The sequence below is a fragment of the Phocoena sinus genome, chromosome 13 (genome assembly GCF_008692025.1).
Source record: "Phocoena sinus isolate mPhoSin1 chromosome 13, mPhoSin1.pri, whole genome shotgun sequence".
NCBI lineage: Eukaryota > Metazoa > Chordata > Mammalia > Artiodactyla > Phocoenidae > Phocoena > Phocoena sinus.
The window spans coordinates 64,630,914-64,652,376 of NC_045775.1; the positions used below are offsets into that span (position 1 = coordinate 64,630,914).

At 54.0% G+C, this 21,463-nt stretch overlaps 3 protein-coding genes across 7 annotated transcripts; 1 reads left to right on the forward strand and 2 right to left on the reverse strand.

Annotated features, from left to right (window-relative positions):
- Positions 1–495: 495 nt before the first annotated feature.
- Positions 496–14,942, forward strand: TTC31 (tetratricopeptide repeat domain 31). Of its 5 annotated transcripts, none has more exons than XM_032652875.1 (9): positions 496–1,567; positions 6,360–7,338; positions 10,576–10,804; positions 10,946–11,029; positions 11,473–11,552; positions 12,464–12,554; positions 13,004–13,105; positions 13,293–13,614; positions 14,476–14,942. In XM_032652875.1, exons 2-8 carry the CDS (start codon positions 7,262–7,264, stop codon positions 13,590–13,592), a joined length of 963 nt encoding a protein of 320 aa, XP_032508766.1. In that variant the 5' UTR covers positions 496–1,567; positions 6,360–7,261; the 3' UTR covers positions 13,593–13,614; positions 14,476–14,942. The 5 variants fall into 5 exon arrangements, with proteins under 5 accessions (XP_032508766.1, XP_032508767.1, XP_032508768.1 ...); XM_032652876.1 differs by lacking the exon at positions 496–1,567 and adding exons at positions 11,659–11,723; positions 12,648–12,789 and having other exon boundaries at positions 7,206–7,338; positions 13,293–14,942; XM_032652877.1 differs by lacking the exon at positions 496–1,567 and adding an exon at positions 11,659–11,723 and having other exon boundaries at positions 7,206–7,338.
- On the reverse strand, positions 902–7,073 carry CCDC142 (coiled-coil domain containing 142). The gene is made up of 9 exons (XM_032652865.1): positions 5,981–7,073; positions 5,605–5,691; positions 5,376–5,525; positions 5,108–5,238; positions 4,922–5,035; positions 2,071–2,185; positions 1,679–1,856; positions 1,356–1,555; positions 902–1,195 (listed from the first exon to the last, which is right to left on the reverse strand). Exons 1-9 carry the CDS (start codon positions 7,041–7,043, stop codon positions 939–941), a joined length of 2,295 nt encoding a protein of 764 aa, XP_032508756.1. The 5' UTR covers positions 7,044–7,073; the 3' UTR covers positions 902–938.
- A 2,724-nt stretch (positions 14,943–17,666) lies between the features above and the next one.
- LBX2 (ladybird homeobox 2) lies at positions 17,667–19,497 on the reverse strand. The gene is made up of 2 exons (XM_032653267.1): positions 19,288–19,497; positions 17,667–18,253 (listed from the first exon to the last, which is right to left on the reverse strand). The coding sequence occupies exons 1-2, from the start codon at positions 19,490–19,492 to the stop codon at positions 17,868–17,870; spliced, it is 591 nt and encodes a 196-aa protein (XP_032509158.1). The 5' UTR covers positions 19,493–19,497; the 3' UTR covers positions 17,667–17,867.
- Positions 19,498–21,463: the final 1,966 nt, after the last annotated feature.

A 21,463-nucleotide genomic window follows, 5' to 3' on the forward strand; every position in this document is an offset into this window, starting at 1 on the left:
CTCGTGCGGCTTCTCTGACACGGTCGGTGGTGCTGGTCCCCAGGCCGCCGCCCTGGGCTCCCCAGCCGAGAAGAGGAGGAAGGCCAGGAGGGAGACAGATGATTTCGGCACAGGGTATGGGGCGCCCAAAGTACACGGTCAGTAAACACAACCTGTCATTAATAGTCCCCTTTATCAGGGTGAAGACAATAAATAGTGCAAAAGCCGTTTGCACCTGGCTCCGATAACACGTCTTTTGCAGCCTTTACTCCTCTGTACCCTGCTGTGCCAGATCTACGTTAACACCGTCTTAAGTGCTGGTCCCTTCCAAGGAGAGGGCACCACCACGGCACGGATTATAAACCTACCAGAGGGTAAACTCCACTCAGGTAGTTTAAGATTAAACACATGGAACTCTGGAGTAGCGAAGCTTACACGTGAAGGTCCTACAGCCCAGTATTCTTAAATGACTAAAAATAGTGATGGGGAGGGGAGTGCAGGGTACTATTATATAGTATACGCTGTGGGACTGATTTAGGTGTATAAATTCCTATTCCACCTCTGTGGTTCCTGATGAATTAACTTTGTAGTAGTGTCCCGAACTTTTAGTGTTCAGCCTGGCTCCTGGGACTTAAGAGGAAGTGGCGTCTAGGCTCCCTGCTTTCTATTGCTTTTCCTCTTTCCCTTTCCCCTGGGATCCAACCCTAAAGCCTTACTCCCAGCATCTAGCCCCTTACTGCTAGTGTCTAGCTCTGAGATGTCTTCACTGATGGGGAACTAAGCCCAAGCCTCCCAAGTATGCTGACCTCCAGGTTTCTAAGTCCAAGCTCTGTGTAGCTTGTGGTTCTCGGGTATGCTTTCTTCCAAGCTCCCAATTAGGCTTTTTTAATATGCATTTCTAAATGTCTGGGCTTTTTCAGGCAGAGATAGGCAGTTCTGACGGGCTCTGATTAGGGTCCTTAGGATTCAGAACTGGTCCTCAGGCAGGAAAGAAAAGGTAAGTGACTGCGGGGATGCCGGTGCTGCCTCAGGGCAAGCCAGGCCTGCTGATTTCCTACCAGGTAAGCCTCAGGACTAGGTCCTTCTCCCCACAGTGTGCTTAGCAGCTGAGCTGTCTGGGCTGGGAGTGCTCCAGGTCGAAGAGGGGGCTCCAAGCTCTCCAGGCTGTTGAGGCTGCTGCTGGGCAATTCCATGGTCTGGACCTCATTACATGCACCTGGTAAGGCAGGAGTGGAAGGCAGGTGGCTGGCGGTGTGTGTGTGTGGGAGGGGGGCACACGCAGAAGCCAGATCAATGATGAGGATGGGGGATGCGGCACATAATGTTATGAGCTAGGGGCAAAGAGAGCCTGGAGTTGGGGAGGGAGAGTGACTCACAGCAACAGGGAGGCCCCCTGTGGACTTGAGTCTTGGGCAGGGGCTGCTGCAACAGACACAGCAGGGCCCCATCCAGCCGCTGGAAGATGCTGAGCGTGAACAGAGTCTGGCGAAGTTCTGGGGACAGGCCCCATTGCTCCTCCTCCAGCAACTCCCTGACCACTCCGAAGTCTTGTCTGAGCTGCAGCGCCCCCTGCAGGCTGAAGGCCAAGGTACAGTGTGGCCACCTGACCCTCCTGCCTCTCAGACGGCTCTGCCCCACCCATCCCCCTCTTTTTTTCAGTTCCATTCATCCCCCTGCCACGGCCTCCTTTTCTCCCCACCTGAATCGGATCCCGTGGGTGAGGATGTGGTCAAGCCAGGCACCCAGGATGGCAGTCAGCGCCAGGCTGAGGGCAGGGGCCTGGGCTTGCTGTGGCAGTCCTTGCAGTCCTTGCAACACAGGCTCCAGTACCCTGCGGACCACCAACCCAGCATACTCACTAGGAATGCTGGGAAGTTCTGGAGTGAGAGAAGAGAAAGGACAGGATATGAGGCTAGGGAGATCATCAAGCCCTTAATGGAGCATTTGGGGGAAGAGGGTAGGATTTCAGGGTGAGGGGACACAGAAGGTGAGGACAGGATGGAGACAGAGGAGTGGAGCCAGGATTTGGAGGGGCCAGGACACTGTTACCCCCTGAGAAGCCTGGAAGGGAACGCTGGGATGAGGACTTACCAGGACAGAGGCGATGCCGCCAGTACCGACCCCGTGGCATGTGGAGTTCGAAGTCCTGTGTGGCTCGTTTATGACATTCTTGAAAAAAGAGACTTAGTGACTCTTCAGGCAGGAGCTGTGGGGATAAGGAGAAAGTAAAAGGGGCTTATCTCTGAGGGACTTGTCAAGTTGTATGCTCTTCTAAATCTGAGGTGTTTAACCTGGCATCCATAAAGCCCCAGAACAGAATTGTATGCATAATTGTATGGGCTTGGACATTTTCTGAGGAGAGATACTATGGCTTTTATTGGATTTTCCAAGAGATCTGGACCGAGAAAAGATTATGGACAGTTGCCCTAAATTTACCCTGCTCTCCTCAGCTTGGTTCAGAGGATGGAAATCCTCCATGTTAATTTTGTTCCATAGGAACATTAATAGGAAAAAAAAAAGGGAGACACCCTCACCGCCGCCAGTGTTCAAAAGCAGATACTAGAGAGAGGTCTTCATGATCTGCAGACAGGCAGAGGCTGAAGAAAGAAAAGGGAATTGTACGATCTTCTGTCTGTCATCTATAAAAGGAAGGCAAGAACTGTGTGTAGACCAGGAGCAATGAATATAACTTTCTAAGATTCAGGAACCTTTGGAATGTCCTCACACTGAATATTCTTTATAGCCACTTCCATTTCTCCAGAGCACTGTAACCCACAAAGCAAGAAAAGGCCCATGTGCTGGTTTGGTTTCTTTGGTTTGATAGGTTTTGGAGGGGGAGAAGACAGCAAAAAGGAGGGGTCCCTACAGCCCATCTAAGAGAAGAACCCAAGAAGAGGGGTGTGTAGTGGCAGGTCTAAGGAAAAGGTGACTGTATGCCTGAGAACCTGAAGAGAGGAAAGGACCTGGCGGGGGCCAGACTTGGTGGGAGAGAGCCCATGTGGCTCCTGATACGTGGGCTCTCTCCCACCAAGTCTAAATCTAAACTCTTCTCTTATCCCAAACACCAGAACCCCCTTCTTCCTTATATATAACAAAGAAATTACCCTTTCGTCAACTGACATTTATTAGGAAATTCTGCACTCAACACTCGGAAAATACAAGGTCACACTATGGGACAGTTTTTTCTGTGGGACGTTACAGTCCTGGAGAAAACTCACATCTGATTCTTCTTTTTCATCCCAGTGCTGTATGTGGTAGAATGCCCAGAGCGGATGCCCAATAGTGCAGTCATCAGGCAGAGAAGCAAGGCATGAAACTGCTTTGGACAGTGTTTGGTTCACACGATGAGCACACTGTCCCTGCCCCTTTTGCTCTGTTCTCACAGCAACTACCAAGAGCTGGACCCTTCTCATATTATGTCTCCCCACCTCCCTTCTATCCTGACCACTATAGCTGGATCAAACTCTATCACTGTCTTCACTGTTCCCCTCGTGCTCTTACAGTGTCTCCCTATCACTTATGAGATACAGTCCAAAATCTGTGGGCTGGTGTTCAGTGCCCTCCACAACTTCATGACAACCTACTCCTTCATAATCCTCCACCCCCACCCTTGAGATGCACATGCGAGGGCAAGTGTATGCTTATGTACACATACACACCCACACACACACACACACACACCCACACACACACACCAAAGCTTCTACTTTGGTCAGACCACCTCGCCAGTACTCCCCCAAGGAACTATGAACTACCCACATCCAGTAACCCCTGCTGCTCCTCTGAGGCTGCCCAGCCACCAGCTTGAGCCATAGACCCTGTAAGGAACTTCTGTTACCATGTGTCCACCAAGGCCTTCCCTTCCCAGAGCTCCCACAACCGTCACTGTCCACCCTACTCATGAAAAGCCTGTTCTGGGACATGTTGAGTTGAAAGAGGCAGCAGTAAATTGAGGTATAAATGCCCAACAGGCAGATGCAGATGGTGGATTAGGGCTAAACTGGGGGTGGGGGGTGGGGTGGTCTACAGCACCAAGGCACTGTGGAATGCAGAGAGAAAAGGAGGAGAGGGACAAGGACTGAACTCTACAGCCATGCCCCTATTCAGAGCAATGAGTAGACATTTGGGCAGGAAGAGAACAAAAAGCAGAGAGACATCATCCATAGTAGGAACAGATACTGTGTAAAATGGGGAAAAGTTAGAAGTATAATAGTTTAATTCATAAATTTAGAAGAAAATAAGAAAATATTAGAAGAAACAGCCAAGAGTGGATGACAGTTACCAGTGTGGAACAAGGATCAGAAATCGAAGTTGGGGAGGGGCAATCAAAGTGCTATTTTTTCATTAGAAGCCTTCTAAAAGAATATTTTATTTCAGTTTTAATAAAAATACAAATTACGCTTTTAGAAAACAGGAGAAACATATCAAAAACTAGTAAATAAAAGGAAAAGTCAATCATTTATCTTGCTGTTTCTCTACAAATTATACCTCAAAGTAACCAAGTAATTTATGAGGGCAAGTTTCACTTTATAAGAGTAATCCAACTAATAATGAAGAAGGAATGATAGAATTGGAATGTCACCACCTTGCACCCTCTAATGAAATAACGGATATAGACAATGATCATCAATCATCAGTGGCTGTTAACATCACAAAATGAGAGCCTGACATGGGAGTTGGGGGTGGGATATATAAGTGAAGTAAAATTGACCATGAGTTGATGAGTATTAAAGCCTCAGTGGTAGGAATATGGGGTCCATTATACTCTTCTCTCTACTTTTGTATTTTTTTGAAATTTTCCATAATAAAGAGAGGACAAGAAGTGAAGAGCAAGAAAAGATACATTTAGTGGCGATTCCAAGGCACTGAGTTGTTCTACCACCACCACAACCTCCCCACCAACCCCAAAGCTGGCCCCTGTCAGGTCTCCTGCTCTCCTTACCTGGATCTGTGCAGTCAGCTTCTGGATCTCCAGGCCCAGCTGCTGCTCCACCTCCAGGGCCAAGCTTTCCTCTGAGGCCAGGCTAGACAAAGCTTCTGCCTCATATAATAGAGGCTTTGGCAGAAACAGGGAGTGAGATCCGAGCCCAGCCCGGGATGCTCCCCTCCCCATTCCCTAGCTACTCACAGGTAAATCCTTCTGGATCAGGAGCAGGAAGGAACCTGGGGCCCACGCTGCCAGATGCTGCTGAGTTCTGCCCCAAAACCAGAGCAAGATGGTCTGCAGGGTACAGAGCCCCAGGGCAAGGGGGGCAGGACCTGGGGAGAGGAGGGACAGAGTATCGGAAGGGCCACAGAACACCTTTGGGAGGAGGCAGGCTTCAGAACAGATTAAGGAATAAAGGAGATGTCCTCAGCTGTTCTCTTATCCCCCCACCCCCAATACCTTGTCTCACCTGGAGGCCGGCAGAGGAGCAGTCCTGACCTGGGTTCTCGAAGGGCATCCAAGAGCGGAGGGAAGAGCTGTTGCAAAAGTTCAGTGGTATGAGAGGATGAGGGAAGGCTGCTCTGATTTCCACTAGCAGATGCCAAGGCCTGGCAGAAGCCTGAAGATGAGGGGGTATGGTTTGATAAGGAAGGAGCAGTCTGGGGCTTGTGTCACTGCCATTGCCCCTTCCTTCTCACCTTGATCCCAGCTCCAGATAAGAGACTGATGAATTAGGTTGTGACACAAAGAAGCCAGCTCCTTCTCACACTCCTGAGGCAGTGATGCTAGTGGGAGAAATGACTGGTGCCTGAAAACAGGGTCCCTCTTTGCCCAACACTGCCCCCACTCAATGATGGGGGAAGAGGGGAGGCTTCCCCCAAGACTCAAGGCTGGCATGGAAAGCAAGACTTTGCCTTGAAAGCCCAGAAGCTATAGCCTGAATCCCCGGGGGTGGGGTGGGGTGGGGTATGTTCATTCTAAAGAGCCTGTTTTTGTAGTCAGGTGGCAAGTGAGTGAGGTGAATACAGAAGAGATCCCAGCCTTCCCAAACACCCACCCAGGCCCATCACTCACCCTGACCCAGTGCCTGACTCAGCTGTTGTGCCGCTGCCCTGGGGTCCCTCCAGGGTCCTAGACTTAGGTCCAGACTCTGAGCACAGGCTGCCCACAGCATGGTCCAGTACTGGCTCCACAGGGCCCCAGCCCCTCCAAGCCCCAGTCCACTGCTGGCTGAACCCGTCACGCCCCCCATCAGGCCCAGTAGCACTGGCAGCAGCTCCCGCTCCTCTTGGCACCGCCTGCGGAGCTGGTCCCTCAAGTCAGATCCCCTGAGCGCCTCATCCAGCCAACCTGCCACCTGGCAACCCCGCTCCCCCGTCAGGAGGCGGAGCACACGGGCCGGGGGATAAGGGCGCGCTGCCCCTGGAATGTAGCTCAAGGCTTTTCCCTGCAGCTGGTGGTAGGCGGGAAGTGCCAGCAGCAGGTCGGCGATTTGGGACGATAGGCCCGGGCTGGCGGGCGCCTGGCCCAGAGCCCGAAGCTGCATCTCGATAGTAGCATCCAGGCGCTGGGCGGCTAGTCCGACGGATCGTGCCAGGAGTAGCGGCTCGGGTGTCTCCTGAAGGCCGTTTCGCAGGACCGCGCCTCCGGAAGGGTGCCCCAGCAGGTCGCGGCACAGCTGAGGCAAGTGGCCGGGGGATGGAGCGCCGGGACTCAGGATCCTCAGGAGGCGCACGGTCGCCTGTAGGTGGCGGGCGCAGTCCTGTGCGTGGAGGAGCTCCTGCCGCTCGTGGTGCAGCCGAAGCAACACCGCCCGGAGACGCTGCAGCGCTGGAGGGGTCGGGCCGCCAGCTGCCGGCTCCCGCCCCCAGTCCACAGCGCCGGCCTCACGGTGCTCTCCTGCGTCCGCCGGCACCGCCCACCACGGCTGCCCTCTCGGAGCTCCGCCGGGCCGTGGGTCCAGGCAGGGGATGCTTCGGGCAACCGGCAGCCGCAGCCAGCCACGAACGTCTCGGCGGAGAGCGCCTGCCCGCTTTCTCTGCCACTGCTCCTCCTCAGCGCCCCCGGGCTGCGCCCGTAACGGCGGCACGGTAGCCAGCGGAGGCAGAAGGCCACCAGAGCGAGACGCTTGGGCCATGGGACAGCTTGTCCGGAACGAAGCTAACGATTCCCACCTCCCCGTACTGCCCAACGCCTGCCGCAGGCGGGGCTCCGCCCCATCCCCGGAGCCGTCATCTCTGGCCCGGGAGCCGCCGGGACCGTCATGCACTCTCTCGCGCTCCGTAAGCGGAGGCTTCTGCCCCCAACAAAGATGGCTGCCTACTCTGTCCTACTCTGCCTTTCGGCCGGCGTCGAATGCCAGACTTTCACTTTCGGGTCACTGTTGACGGGGATGACGCCGATTCCGAAGACTGTGGGGCTGGTCAAGCTAGGTAAGCAGGTGAGACAAGACCGGAGGGGGTCCAGGAAGACTGGGGCAGCCCCAATTAGATCTGTTTTCAGTAGGATTTTGTGCTTCACGCGATGGGCGGTGGGCTCCAGCTCACCTAGCCCGAGGCCCCCAGACGCGCCGCCGCCTTCCTTTCCTATAGACTGTCCTCTGCGGCCCGGCTGCCCGCTGGGGGTCGCTGCTGTCCCCAAACTCTGCAAGGAATTCGGTCTCTTGGTGATCCAGGGGTTAGGACTCCGCGCTTTCACTGCCGAGGCCAGGGATCAGTACCTGGTCTGGGAACTAAGATTCCGCAAGCCTCGCGGCGCGGCCAAAAAAACAAAAAACATAACTCTTAGCTGCTCTTCGGCCCGTTCCCTTTACGGTCACGCCTCTTTTCAACCTTCCTTGTTGAGCCCTGCCCGCCCTGGCCCGGCGCCGCCGGGGCTGCACCAGGGCTTTGGAAGAGGCGTAACTGTGGGCCCTACTGCCAAGAAACACAACGCAAGTGGAGGGGGCGGGGACGACTCAACGGTGATAAATGCTTGAAGTGGGCAGGATCGGGCAGACGAGGGTCTCTTAGTTGAGGAATGGGGAGTGGGTAGGAGTTGCTTGGGGAAAGATTATGAACAGAGGGAACAGTGTGAGCAAAGACACTAAAGCAAGGAAACGTTAAGAGAACGTCACTGAAGTGAGACCTTAGTTATGGGTTTGAGAGAAGAGGCGAGCAAGAGGGCAGCAAGTGGTTTGAAAGTCCTGGTCTGGCACATGGATTTGGATGTCCTGAAGGAGGTGGTAGGGTTATAGAGGGAGGGAGAGGATCAGATTTGGGAGCACTGAAAAGCTATACTTCCAACTGCTACCTGGTTATCTCCAAAACCAAACTCAACAAGTCCAGAAGTTAATTCATCATCTTTGCGAGTTTGTTGCGTTTTCTCTCATCTTAATCTTGGTTAATAACACAAACTTCCATCCAGTTGCTTAATTCAGAAGTCTGAGAATCATTCTACATATTCTTCCCCTTTTCTTTACCTCACCTGTGTAGTCAGTCACAAAATCTACTTCTGAAGTGTCTCTTCTATCAAATCCGTTATTTCCATTCCTACTTCTGCTGCCACTACCTTAGTTCAAGAACTCAATCTTTCTGGCCTGAACAGTTCTAATGACCTGCTAACTAAACATTTCACCCCTAGACTCATCTCTTTCCCCAGTACAATTTCATTTGAGCATTTCGCTTCCCAGATTAGATCCACTTCCACCACCAACAGGACAAAGTGCAAACTCACTGGATCACACGGTGTTCTTCAGGCACAGCTCCTGGCTGCATCTCTATTACAATAGCCTCCTCACCCATCTCTCTGCCTTTGCTCATTCAGCACACACTTACTGAGCACCAACTATGTACTGAACACTGTTTTAGGCACTGGGAAGAAAGCAGTAAACCAAACAGACAAAAATTCCTATGGTCAGTGAATTAGCAGTGTCTAGTGGGGGCAGCCACTCAACAAATAAATGATATAGTATGTCAAATATGAGAAGTGCAAAGAAAAGTAAAGCAAGAAGGAGGATAGGGAACACTGAATGGAACTGAGAGGTTTTGCTTTTTAAAGGGAGTGGTCAGAGAAGTCCTCCCTCAGAAGATTTAAGCAGGGATCTGAAGGGGATGAAGGAGTGAGCCATTCACTGCGGAAAGAGCATTCCAAGCAGATGAAACAACAAATACAAAAGCCCTGAAATGGGAGCACACTTGGTGTATTGTAGGAACTTCAAAGGAGACCACTGCAGTTGGAGGAGGACGAGAGGGTAGGAGATGATTTCACGAAGAGATTTGGTGGTCAGATCATGTGTGGCCAGGTAGTGAATTAAGAGAGTAGTATAGACCGTGTTTTGGGGAGAGATAGAAGGTCAAGGCAGTCCTTTTTTTGTTTGTTTTTAAAGATGGCTTACACTAACTAAGGAAACAATCCTCATTAGAACCACAGAATGTACAGGCCAAGCCTCGAAGAGTCTTGCCTCATTTTGTGAATGAGGAAGCTGAGGTCCAGAGAGGTTAAATGACTTGTCCAAGATCAAACAGCCCAGTAGTGGCAGAGCCAGAACTAAGATGCAAGCAGCTGTGCTCCAGGACAGTGTTCTCTCCAGTTCTATGCTACCTGGCTAATTAAGAGAGCAATAAAAAGCAATGAATAATAAGGTTTTAAATTATATAACATAGGCTATGTTAATGCAGCTTTGGTTGAGTGAGGGCAGAGATAACTGGAAATGAAAGGGTCTGGGAAGGCTTTGTGGGGAGATGGAGTTTGAACTCTTGAAGGTGAGGCAAGTTGTGGTGAGAAAGAAGCTCAGAGCCAGGAGGGATTTGAGGACAGCTGGGGGAAGACCCCAAGGCTGGAAGAAGCCTGGTGGCAGAGGGAGGACAGCAGCTAAGTAGGAGAGGATTGCAAGGGAAAACTGGAAAGGTCAGCCAGGGAGCTTTTTGGAAGGCTCCAAATCCCAGGCTAGACTCAATCCTCCCTGTGGCCCTGGCAGTGAGAGATTACTGGAAAATTCTGAGCAGGGGAGTAATTGCTGAGAGCTTGGTTTGGGGGAGAAACGGATAAAGTGCCGGGGAGAGGCCAGCCAGGAACTGTGGTACTCATTTAGGCGTTGAGGTAGCTCCAGGGTGGACTATATGGGGGTGTTCATATTCAAGGATATGGCAGGGGACACCGCTGGAAGAGCAGGTAAGAGGGCTCCATTTCAGGGGCATCAGTGTGGCTGACCTAATGGCAGGATGTCAGAGAAGCCTGGACTGAATGCCACCCTCAGCTCTTGGGAAGGCAGGTGAGACATGTGAAAGTCAGGAGCAGCATGTTTTGAGGTGCTGAGCAGGGAGAGGTCGGCCAGTAAGGTTTTCCAGGCTGGGTGGCTGGTTAGTGGTTGCCGTGGTGGAGCGGTCAACCCAGCCAAGCTCCTTGCCGTCTCCCAGAGTTCCCCACAACACCAACCTAATGTCCCCTCCCCACCCCCTCCCAAGACACAGTGGATTTTTTTCGACGGCTTGTGGAGAATGATCCCCAGGGCCTGCGTCGGATCCGTGTGGGTGGGAGCGGCAGGCAGCTGCAGTTGTGGCACCGTGGTGGGGAGTGCAGGGGCCGGGCCCAGGGATTAAGGCTGGTACCCTGGTTGGGGTGGGGGCTGGCTTTCAGATGCTCCTCTCTCTCACGTTCTTCCTTTCCCTTCTCTCTCTCCCTCCTGACAGATTCCCTCCGGACCATTTCTGTTATGAGGGGGAAACTACTGGACAGAATGACAAGGCCAAGGAGGCTGAGAGACTGGGCACCTACTGTGGTCTCCAAAAGTCCTTCCTATACCTTCCACGAGGGTCTAAGCCCTGCCCTCCAAGCCCTTCTGCCTCAGCATCCTGCCTCAGTGACTCAGACAACCTGCTTCAGGTGGCCGTGCCACAGAAGCCCCTGCTAACCGAAGAGGTGAGACTCTAGTTCTCCCAGTCCCCAGATTCCCATGTCTGTATTCTCTCCTAATCTGGATCTTTCAAGATTCGTTCATACTGCTTACCTCCCTTTCACTTCCTCTCTCTCTTTTCCTGCCACCTGCCCTTCCTCTTCCAGGAAGCCAACCGCCTGGCTGAGGAGCTGGTGTCTGAGCAGGAGCGCATGAGACGGAAAGCAGAGAAGAAACGACTCAAAAAGAAGGTAGCTGGAGGGCGGAAGGAGTGGGGGCCCAGAGGGGCCGTGGGGGAGGGAAGAAGAGAGAACTCTAGATGGCCAGGGGCCCCCACGGGGCTCAGGGACTGGAGGGTCTCCTGGAGGCCATTTGGTGCAGTGGTTCTGGAGTCACTGTGCTGTCTGGGCTGGAATCTGCCTCCTGACTATGAGCCCTCTGCCTGATGACTGTCTTACCTGCTTTTTCACCTGTAAAATGAGGATGACAACAAAACCTACCTCATAGAGCTGCAAGGGTTAAATGAGATCGTGTATGCAGAGCTCTTAGTATGGTACCATATATATTGTCCACATGAAGAACTGGTCTCAGGATACAAATTGTGTGTGTGTGTGTGTGTGTGTGTGTGTGTGTGTGTGTGTTTAAGTATAGTGCTCAAAATACATCTTCCTGTTCCTCGTCATTGTCATTACAGCGTCATGACAAAAGGATCGGAAGCGACGGGAGCGTTTGGAGCAGGATGGCGGGGAGTCCAACGCGAATGTCTACAGGCAGGTACCAAGAGCACCAGGTACCAGGAGGTGGGGGCTGGAAAAGCAAGCAATCCCAACACTGCACCTATTCACCTTCCTGCCTCACCTTCCGGGCTGAGGCATTGCAGACGGGGATGGGAGCCCACCGTCCAGCTCTGGGAACCCAGCTCAGGGACAGTGTTGCGAGGAAGAGGTAAGAGCCCCCTTCCTTCCCTTTATGGTCTCTGCCCACCCTCTCCTCCCACTACTCTAGGACATACCTCATCCCTGACCCTCCTTAACTTTCCTTTCTGCTCACAGGACTCACTGGATCTATCTAGTACCTTTGTTCAAGGTTGTGGATTGGCCCCCCAGTGCCTGCAGAGAAAAGGGACTGAGTCAGGAGCCCCAAGGCAGGAGCTTGGGTCCCCAAGAGAAGATGAGTTAGGAGGAAGGAAGCACTCCAAAAGAAGAGAGCTCCAGGCAGAGTCATAAGGCAGAGTTGAGGAGGAGGGCAGAAGAACCTCAGCTGGAACCAGTGGAAGGGGGTGCCAGAGGGCTCTGGGAAGTTATGCAATCTAAGGGTAGAGGGCAGTGACCAGTAGAAGGAGTTCTCTGGCCCTAGGATTAAGAGACCTGGGATCAAGCTCCATCACTGTCACCCTGACCCAGGGTAGTTTCCTCTGCAAGAAAGTAGGGCTGATGCCATCTTGCAGACCTGTCACGAGGATTACATGAGTTGCCTGATACGAACTGTTTAAACAAAGGAGAAGGATTTGGGAAGCCTGAGGCCTTGAGTCCTGCTTGACTTTGCTTCCCATTCCTAGGCATCTCTAGAATTGCTGGCAGCTGCCTTACAACAGAGCCAGGAGTGAGATTCTTTCTCTCTCCTTCCTCACCCATCCCTCCCTACGATAGCCCCATCTGAACCTTCCTACCCTCTCTCCTCCCCAGAGTTTGGTACCAGCTTTGCCCAAATTGGTTTCCACCACAAGGCCGTGGTCCTTTTCACCCAGGCCTCGAAGCTCAACCCCCGGGACCACTGGTAGGTGGGGGGGTTGGCCTCTATGCTGGGATGTCAGGGCAAGGCCGGGTGCCAAGGGAGGACCTGGACTTTTGGCCACTTTGTCTTTATCAGGTTATTTGGAAATCACTCATTCTGCCATGAACGGCCAGGTCAGCCGGTGTGGGCCCTGGCTGATGCCCAGGTAGCCCTTACTTTGTAGCCTGGCTGGCCCTGGGGCCTCTTTCACCTGGGCAAAGGCTTGATGGGACTGCAGGTAATGGGTCTGAGGTTGGAAGCAGAAGAGGAATTTGAGTGGGATCGGGTGGGGATCAGGTCTACATTGACATTTTCTAGTTAAGCTACTACCACAATGTCACAATGTTAGTGGTACTCGGAACTGGAGCCAGTTTGGGAAAGGGGGCAGTTTTAAGTTCCCTTACCCCACTGACAGCTCAACTTTCCTCTTTCTCGTTCCTCTGGGACCGAAGCGTTTCGAAGAGGCAGCTGCTGTGTTCCAGGAGACTCTGAGAGGCGGATCCCAGCCTGACGCAGCCTGGGAGCGCCACTCCTGCCTTCCACAACTTGCTCTGGTAAAGGGACCAGACCCACTCTCGTGCTGAGGGGGAAACAGAGAGAACTGGCCGGGATTGCAACACCAAATGGTGCTGCTTTCTGCCTCAGGCAAATAAGGGGGATGGGCAGGAATGCATGGGATGAGGGGGGCACAGGCAGCACTGCTGGAAGGAGTATCAGGTGCCCCTCCCTCTTCTTTCTCAGCAGGACCAGCGGGGAGGAAGCCCTGGGTTGCCTCTGTCAACTGGATTCCCCTGTGCATTTCCCCATGTTGAGCTGGGGCCTTCAGGTCTCCATTCCCTCAGTTGCCCTGGAAGCACTGCTCCGAGGGCCCCTGGCCTTCTGTCTCCACCCTTGCATTATTCCCCACATCACCTGAGCCACTCCAGCTGGTCCCTCCCCCATACTCGGAGCAGAAGACCCTGTCCTCTCCATTTCCAGGACTCCTCAAAGGGCTGGGGCATCCTGGGACTTGGGCCCCAGCACCTACCTCACACCAGATGAAGGAGGACCTGTCCCTAATAAGGTAAGGCCATGTGTGCATCCCACAGGGATGAAGGACACTGTATGGTAGCAGTTCACTGCACATTTTGAGACCTGTACTCTAATACCATGGTTGGGAACATCCCTGGCAGTCATGCCTCTTGCCACAGAGACCTTCTGATGAGAGAAAGGAGCCCTACATCCACTGAAATAGGCTTCCTTTGGTTCTTAAGCTGATGGCTTCTTCTGGGAGCAGTAAGGAAAAATAAAATCCCCCAAGCCTCAAGAAGGGATCTGTACAAAAGTTCAGGTTTTCAGACTATAACAGACCTGGCAGTGGGGGCATTTGAGGCTTGCCCTGCTTCTTGGCCCTGGGGGACTCACTCACCGGCCAGATCTCTGTGCTCAGGATGGGGTCACAGTAATGAATAAGGCCCAAGTCTCGCCCTTCAGCTTGACAGATGCTCACTTCTTCCTAATCCCAGTTCTTGCCCCGTTTTCTCAAGCCTGAGCTCCTCATGCCCTGTTTCCTGTCCACACTTCCATGCATATTCTGACCTCTCCTTTGCCCAGTGGTCTGATGCTCACCTCCTCCCGCTGCTAGAAGATTCACCAAGGGTTTGTATTTACCAGCTTACCAGCTCCTGCCTGGAGCTGGCAGAGCCCATACATCTCCACGTACCTGCACTGCTGGCTCTCCCACTGATGGGGCCTTAGCAGGAACCCAGGCTTCTGCTACTTTGGTCATGGTCTTTCTCCACTCCAGCACTGGGCATTGTAACCAGCCTTTCCCCCATGTGAATTTACATAATTTTTTCCACCCAGGGTCACTGCCCTTAAAGAAGGCTAAAATCCTCTACTTTCTGTATAAGAATCATGACCTCCTTCTGGTTTCTCCTCTAAGATCCTGGCAGCTGCTCCTGGCTGGTTCCTCCCTAGCTCTGCCTGGGACTCTCAGCTCATTTAAATATGGATCTGCAGTGGACTTTTAGGCCTCCAGAATGCCTTTCCTAGAGGAACCATTTATCAGGATGAATGACTCTTGCTGCCCTATGGGTCTTATTCAACACCATTTGCACCTAGAGATAGGAGATGCTGAAGCACCTCTTTATTTAAGGCTGTCCCAGATTCTTTTATTGTTTATGGTTTCAGGCCCCTTAAATACTGTATGACAGATTGAAGTCTGCCATTACTAGTTGGGCCACCTTCGGCAGATTTCTTAACACCTGTGCTTCAGTTTCCTCATCTGTAAAATGTGGGCAATCCCTACCTCACAGGGCTGTTGTGAGGGCCGAAAGAGAAAGTGTGAGAACCTGCCTACCGAAAGCCTGGTACATAATGGGTGTTAAATAAACTGATTTTTATCTGCAATTGTCCTACATATTCATGATGCCAACACTGGGAAGAGGAGTATGAGTGAATTGCTCCTTATTTCGCAAAATACAGAGTTTGTGGGACTGTGGTTCTCAAAGCGTGGTCCCTGGGCCACCAGCATCAGTGTCACCTGGGAACTTTTTACAAATACAAATTCTCAGGCCCCCTCTAGACCTTCTAAATCAGAAGCTGAAAGAGTGGGCCCAACAGTTTGTGTTTCAATAAGCCCTCCCGGTGATCCTGAGGCACCTGACGTTTGGGAAGCTCTGCTCTAGGACCTAGCGGAGGAGACACCCATCCAGGAGGCCATTTTGGTGGGACAGGTTCGAGTTTTGTTCATCCAAGCCTTGATCATAAGAGGTGGTAGCACTGGGCTAGAATTTAGGAAGCCCTAAGTAGCAGAGGGTTATGGCTCAGAGCCAGTTAACTTGACTGAACCCTACCTTCCGGACTAGAATTATTTGCCCTGGGAGTTCTTTGCTCATGCCCGGCTGGCCGGGGGGTGGGGTTCGGGAGAGGTAGTTGTGTTTGTTTAAGGGGTGATTATATCACAGTGCCTCCATACCAGGCCTGCTCATGTGGCCCTCTTGTCCTGGACTGGGGCTAGGAAGGTGGGACTTACATGCTTTGGGGACTCCACTAGGGCTCCTGGCCCCTCAAAGAAGGGCCACCCACCACTACTGTATGGCATCTTTGCTTTCAGGCTGAGCTGCTCCTTGCTCTTCCAGCCCCTCAAAGAAATGTCCCCGCCCCAGTACCTCTTAGACTGTCCTGGACTTGAATCTTTCCCAAGAGCCATAGGACTCCTGACACCTTGCCTCCACTTTGTCCCACACTCACACTGCTAACTGGTAGGGTTCTGACCCAGCAGCCTGTGTTCTGAGTCCCCAGGGCTGGAAAGCAGAATGACCAAACATCCTGGTTTTCCTGGGACTGAGGGATTTCCAAGGCTGTGGAGCTTTCAGCGGTAAAACTGGGAAAGCCCTGGGCAAGCAGGAATGAATTAGTCACCCCAATCTAAAGGTTCCAGAGAGGCAGTCTTTAGAAGGGGATGAAGGGAATACAGATGGAGCCCTGAACAGGAACCAGGGGAGGTATGTGTGTGTTGTATATGTGTACTGTAGAGGCAACACAGGTGCAAAGAATACTTTTTGTATACAATAGGTGACAGATTCTTAGCTCTGTACTAGTAGTCATTATCTGTTCCTGTCAATGATGTCATTTTCCTTCCAGTTGCCCAGGGTTTCAAGGTTGTCTTTGACTCCTCCAGTCTTTGGTCACTGGAGAAATTACACTGATTCCTGTTTCATAACAACCTTCCTCCCGACTCCAAGTCTGGCCCTGAATTCTCTCTGCTCTTACTTTTTGCAGTGGCCAGAGCTACACTCCTTCATCAGGTCTGTGCCAGTCACCCTGCACATGCAGCCAGATGAGCCTGCCCTAAACATTGCTCTTATACCTCTCCTCCCTAAAACCTCCAAGAACCAAGACATGCTCTGTCTACAGCACAATGCCTAGATTCCTACCTCTGGCTCTTCCCTCTCTCTGCTCTGGGAACACTTCTTTCGGTTAGTAGTCCCAGCCCCCACTTACAAGCGTCACGACATGATCATGGGCTTCTGTGATTTCATTCTCCTTGTCCTTAAAATGAAATTAAAGTCTCATCTCATGGGATTTATTGTAAAGATCAATCCATGCAAAGCATTTGGAACTGTGTCTGAAAATGCCAGATTCCTTTCTGCCTTCCAGCCTTGTTCACTTCCCTGAAATATCCTTTTCTGGGACTTCTACCTGCAACTGAGGCCCTAGCTGACACATACCCCTCCCCCACCCCCAGCGCTGGGTGGATTATTCCCAGAGCATCCTGAGGGTGGGATTGTGGCACCTGAGCATGGGAAGGTCTGAGGAGGGAGGAAGGACTGATGAGGAGGGACTCCTAAAGATGAACAGCGATGACCAGGCATGGGGGAAGACCTGCATCGCGGGGAGTGATGCAGGTCTTTTCCCTCCCCATCACATGCAGGAGGATGATTAATTACCAGCGTTAGAAATTAATCTCAGAAATGTCTGTTGGAGGAGGTGGGCTGGGCTCTCTACCCTGCAAGCAGATACTCTAAGCTCTGCCTCAGCAAGTAGGACCAATCCTTCCCACCCTCCCGCCACCACAATCATCCTGGTGGTGACATCTTCCGCCCAAGTGCGGGGTGGGATGGAGGTCCCAGAAGCAGGGGTATGTCCCCTCTCCCAGAGCTCATCACTTTGCCTGTGTCTCAGTGTAGGATTCTCTCTGTGGGGGCGAGGAGAAGGGTCAGGACTCTATTAACAAATGACCTCAGGGTGGGGAAAAAGGAGAGTCAGGCAGGACGCTGTCACTCTGGGGCCAGTCTATTAGGTGCAAGGTCTCCCAGGTGGCAGCTGATCAAACGCGGGGTGGAGACCTGGAACTAAGGCGGCCAGTAGAGGAGGAGTACGCGCCCGCAGCTACTAGAGTCCCATGCCCTTCCCCTCATCCCGCAGTCTCCAGAGCTAAAGCTGACAAGCACCAGCTCTGAAGGCTGGTTGGATGCCTGGGTCCACATCCTGACCTAAGGGTTGTTCTTTTGTAAAATGGGCATAATTATATCACCTACCTTATAGGGTTGCTTGAGGGTTAAAGGAAACATCGGATTTAAAGCGCTCAGCACGGTGCCAAGCACGGGATCTTCGCAATAATCAGCAGATTTTGCTCTTACTGCTGGGAGCGTCAGGACTGAGGCGTGCTGCGGCGGAGTCTCAACTTTATTCTCAACAATTGGGAAAGGTGGGCGTCTGGACTGTGAGCCGGAAGGGGCCCGGGTCGACACCCTCCCTTTACCCCGGAACCCAGACAGGACGCGGAGGCGCGGAGTCCAGGGCCCCAGAGCCCTGGAGGTAGCTTTGCCTTCAATCTTCCACCTGTATCTCCTCGTCTGACAATCGGGGCCCAGAGTCAGGCCGGGCGGGGCCACGGCAGAGGCCTGGGGCGCCGTCAGGCAGCGCGAGGCGGCACTGGATTTCGGGGGACAGCGAGCGCAGCGAGGCCAGGTCGGCGCGCATCTCCTCCACGTCGCGCTTGAGCTTGGCTCGCCGGTTCTGGAACCACGTGACGACCTGCGCGTTAGCCAAGCCGAGCCTCGCCGCCAGCCCGTCACGCTCGGACGGTGCCAGGTACTTCTGGAAGACAAAGCGCCGCTCCAGCTCCAGCACCTGCTGCGCGGTGAACGCCGTGCGTGACTTCCGCCGTCTGCGGCCGGCCTGGCCAGGGCCCAGCGCGCCTGGGGCCGCGCGGCCTGCGGGGACAGGGCGGGGGGGTCAGCCTTCTTCTAGCTTGCTAGAATCAGGCTTCGGTCCGGGAGGAAAAGCGGGGGTGGGGTCAAGCCAGCGAGGGGGGCGTTGGTGCGGAGCGAAAAGACGGACGGGAGCCAGAACCGCCGCCCCTTCCCGAACTTTGCGAGGGGGGAGGGTGGTATTTCAGCCCGGGGGTGGGGCACAAAGTGGAACCGGCCACTGGGGTACTGGAGGCAGGAGGCTGAGGGTATCCTGCGGGGACCGGGGAGTGGGAGGAGAGCGGGACAAGCCAGAGAACTGGTGCACGGTCAGGCGGTCTAGGGCGGGGCCTTTGAGGCCTTCCGGAGCCCCTGGTGGAGTGGGCTTGCAGGTCTGGGCCAGCACCAGAGGCAGGGGCCGACCATGGTCAGAGTAGGGGCAGCCAGCCGGAATGGTGAGTGTAAGAGAACCTGCACCATGCCCTTCTTTAAACTCGTGGGTGTTGGGCACTCTCGACTTATTCTTTTTGGGTGACACGGGCGCCCCCTCCTCGAGCCCAAAAGGGAGAGAGTGGGGGTACAAAGGGCGAGGAAAGGCGGAGTCCAGAGTCCCGCGGCCCTTGAGGCTCCAAGGAACTTCTGCTCCTTGCGCCCTCTCGAGAGGAGACCGGCTTGGAGCGGAGCTCGGTCACCCGGAGAGGCCCGAGCCTCGCCTCCCTGCACTTTCTGCGCCGCCCTTGCCCTAGCTCACTCATTTACAGCCTCCGGGCCAGGCCTTTTGTCTCCTCCCTGGCCTTTCTCTGTCGCGATTGCCCCGCACAGTTCTCGACAGACTGGCCCTTCCCCTCGGCGCTGGCGGCCTCCAGGAGCGGGCGCGGAGCCTGGGAACTAACGGAGAGGAGGGGAGAAGAGGGAGAGGCAAGCCCCAGCACGTGGGCTGAGGGCAGGGTGCGGATTAGGGTGGCGGCCAGGGTGAACGAAGGTTCGAGACCGGGAACCTGGAGGAAAGAAATGGGGAGTAGGCCAAGTCACAGTGAGCGACCTCGCCGGCGCTATACCTTCAGAGGGCTGCGGAGCGTGCCCGTCAAGTACGCGGAAAGTTTTACTAGTCAGCTCCTCCAGCGCGCACAGCGGCGACGTGGGACCTTGGTTCGACTCTGGAAGCTGCGACGCAGAGGGTCCTCGGGGAACCATGTGCGGGCCTAGGATGTCTGCGATGCTGAAGGGTGTCCGGGGTGTCCGGGGCTCGGATCCCGAGCTCATGGCCAGCCGGGCTGTGGCGGTCCCGCCGCCCGCCGCGCTCGGCTCCGCAGCTGACTGGGCCCCAGCGCGGCTCCCGATCTGGGCCCCCAGCCTCGGACCCGCCCCCCGCGCTGGGCCCGAGCCTCGAGTGCCCCTCCTCCTGCGCCCCCACCCCCCAACCCGGCCGGGTCCGCGGTGGGTCTGGAGCTGGTAGACGTTCCGGCAGCGGTATTTCTACAGGGTGGGGAGGTGTGTAGAGAAACCGGAGGAACAACCCGCCAGGCCGGGCCGCAGGGCTGCTCTGCGCTGCCGGACGCGGCGCAGTGCACACTCGGGCTGGACCCTTCCTGGGCGGCCCCCAGATTCTGTACACCACAGACTCCCCGCCTAGCCGCAGCTCTGGCTCATAAACTCGTCGGCAATAAAATTGCTTTCCCTGGCCCCAACGGCTGGGGAGTTGCAAAATTCCGAAAAGGGAGAGCAGAACTGGCAGTGGTAGGATACCCAGTCTCACCTAGTAAGGACCTCTGTCTCCTGACCTGGCCCCCTCGTTCCGCCCCATCCCTGCGGAACGCTCTTAAAGAGGTCGGGCGGCTGGAAGTTATTAGCGCGGTGCTGGGGGCTGGGGGACTTGCAACTTGGAAGGACCTGGCCAGGCAGAGCGATTGTAACGGGGAATACTGGGGATGCCATGGGGAAGCAAGTGCAGGTGAGCGGACTCTGCCGGCTCTCTGGCTGGACCCAAGGCTGTCCCGCTAGGGCTCAGAGGCCCTGAGGAAGTCAAAACACGTGGAGAAGGGGCCGGAGACCTGGGCCTCAGGAGAGAGGACACAGCAAACCAGAGCTAGTGTTACTGCCCAGGAGGGGTCTTTGCCAGTGAAGCCTGGGCTCCCCGGTTACTCTTTCCATCTATCAGTCGATCTGTCTGTCTTTGTTTTCTTATTAAGCTCCTGTAGTTGGAGTAGAGGTCCTTCAGCCTGGAGAGGCCCAGAAACCACCCAGCATCTACAACAGCGGCCACTGGTCACTGCCCAGGAGCATCAGGGTCACTCGCTATAGAAGAGTGACTTGAAGGGCAGACTTCATCTACCCAACCAGATCCTGGGACAGAACCCCTACCAACCCAGGGGCAAATTCTAAGACCTGGGATATTCATTCCTATTTTATCTGGGTTCCGTCTTTCTCACTTCTCTCCCACAGCTAGTCCTGGGCTTATACCACAGCTCTCCTTTGTAGGAAGAAGACAACTCTGGGATAGCACTGCTCACCAGTGGAGGCCCAACAGGGCAAGGGTTTTGTTCACGTATCACATCCCAGAGGCAGAGAAGCCCCACCACTCCTGAGGAACTCACCACTCCTAAGGAACTCGCTGCTATGATTTCTTCTATTTTTTTTGAACAGTGCCATGAAGAAGTGGACCAGTCCCTCCTGGACTGTCCATTATGTCACCTTCTCTGTAGACTTCTGTGCCTCCCACAGGTACAGTGATACTCTGAGTCCACCTGTCTCTTCTCTGGGGCAAGTGGAGCCTGCAGTTGGGGTGCCCTGAACAGAGCTTGGGAGATCCAAGACACCTGGGTCAAAGACTCCTTGACAAGGACGGGAAAACACTTTGATAATGGGGGTCAGGGAACCTCATGTAACCTGAGGCAGTGACATAGCCCACACCCAACCAAGGGTATTCTCGGTAAAGGGCTCCCTCCTAAGTCACCCCCCATCCCCTAAGACTCACACAGACACTCACATAGTACCTTCATGGCAGCCTAAGCAACCAACTCAGCCCAGTGGGCCACTGCTGGATCAGAGAGCAGACAGTGGAAAGCTGAGATGCCAGGACCTTGTTAATTGGTTATTAATGGTGGCAGGTGGAGGAGGGCCAGGAGAGATCCTCTTAGCTGGAGGCCTCAGCCCTCTGAACCATCCTGGGGGTTTCCCTTAATCTGCAATTAAAGAAGGTCTCAGGAGGCTGCAGGAACTGCCTAGCCTACGTCC

Bases quoted from the DNA above. Each gene is read 5' to 3' on its own strand.
- LBX2 (XM_032653267.1), bottom strand. From the start codon at position 19,492: ATGAGCTCGGGATCCGAGCCCCGGACACCCCGGACACCCTTCAGCATC. The intron at 18,254-19,287 runs GTATAGCGCCGG...CTGTCCCCGCAG, and splicing joins CGCTCCGCAGCCCTCTGAAG to GCCGCGCGGCCCCAGGCGCG.
- TTC31 (XM_032652875.1), top strand. From the start codon at position 7,262: ATGCCAGACTTTCACTTTCGGGTCACTGTTGACGGGGATGACGCCGAT. The intron at 11,030-11,472 runs GTAGCTGGAGGG...TTGTCATTACAG, and splicing joins AGAAACGACTCAAAAAGAAG to CGTCATGACAAAAGGATCGG. The intron at 12,555-13,003 runs GTAGGTGGGGGG...CTGGGACCGAAG, and splicing joins CTCAACCCCCGGGACCACTG to CGTTTCGAAGAGGCAGCTGC.
- CCDC142 (XM_032652865.1), bottom strand. From the start codon at position 7,043: ATGGCCCAAGCGTCTCGCTCTGGTGGCCTTCTGCCTCCGCTGGCTACC. The intron at 5,692-5,980 runs GTGAGTGATGGG...TTCTCCCACTAG, and splicing joins GAGTCAGGCACTGGGTCAGG to CATCACTGCCTCAGGAGTGT. The intron at 5,036-5,107 runs GTGAGTAGCTAG...TTTCTGCCAAAG, and splicing joins TGATCCAGAAGGATTTACCT to CCTCTATTATATGAGGCAGA.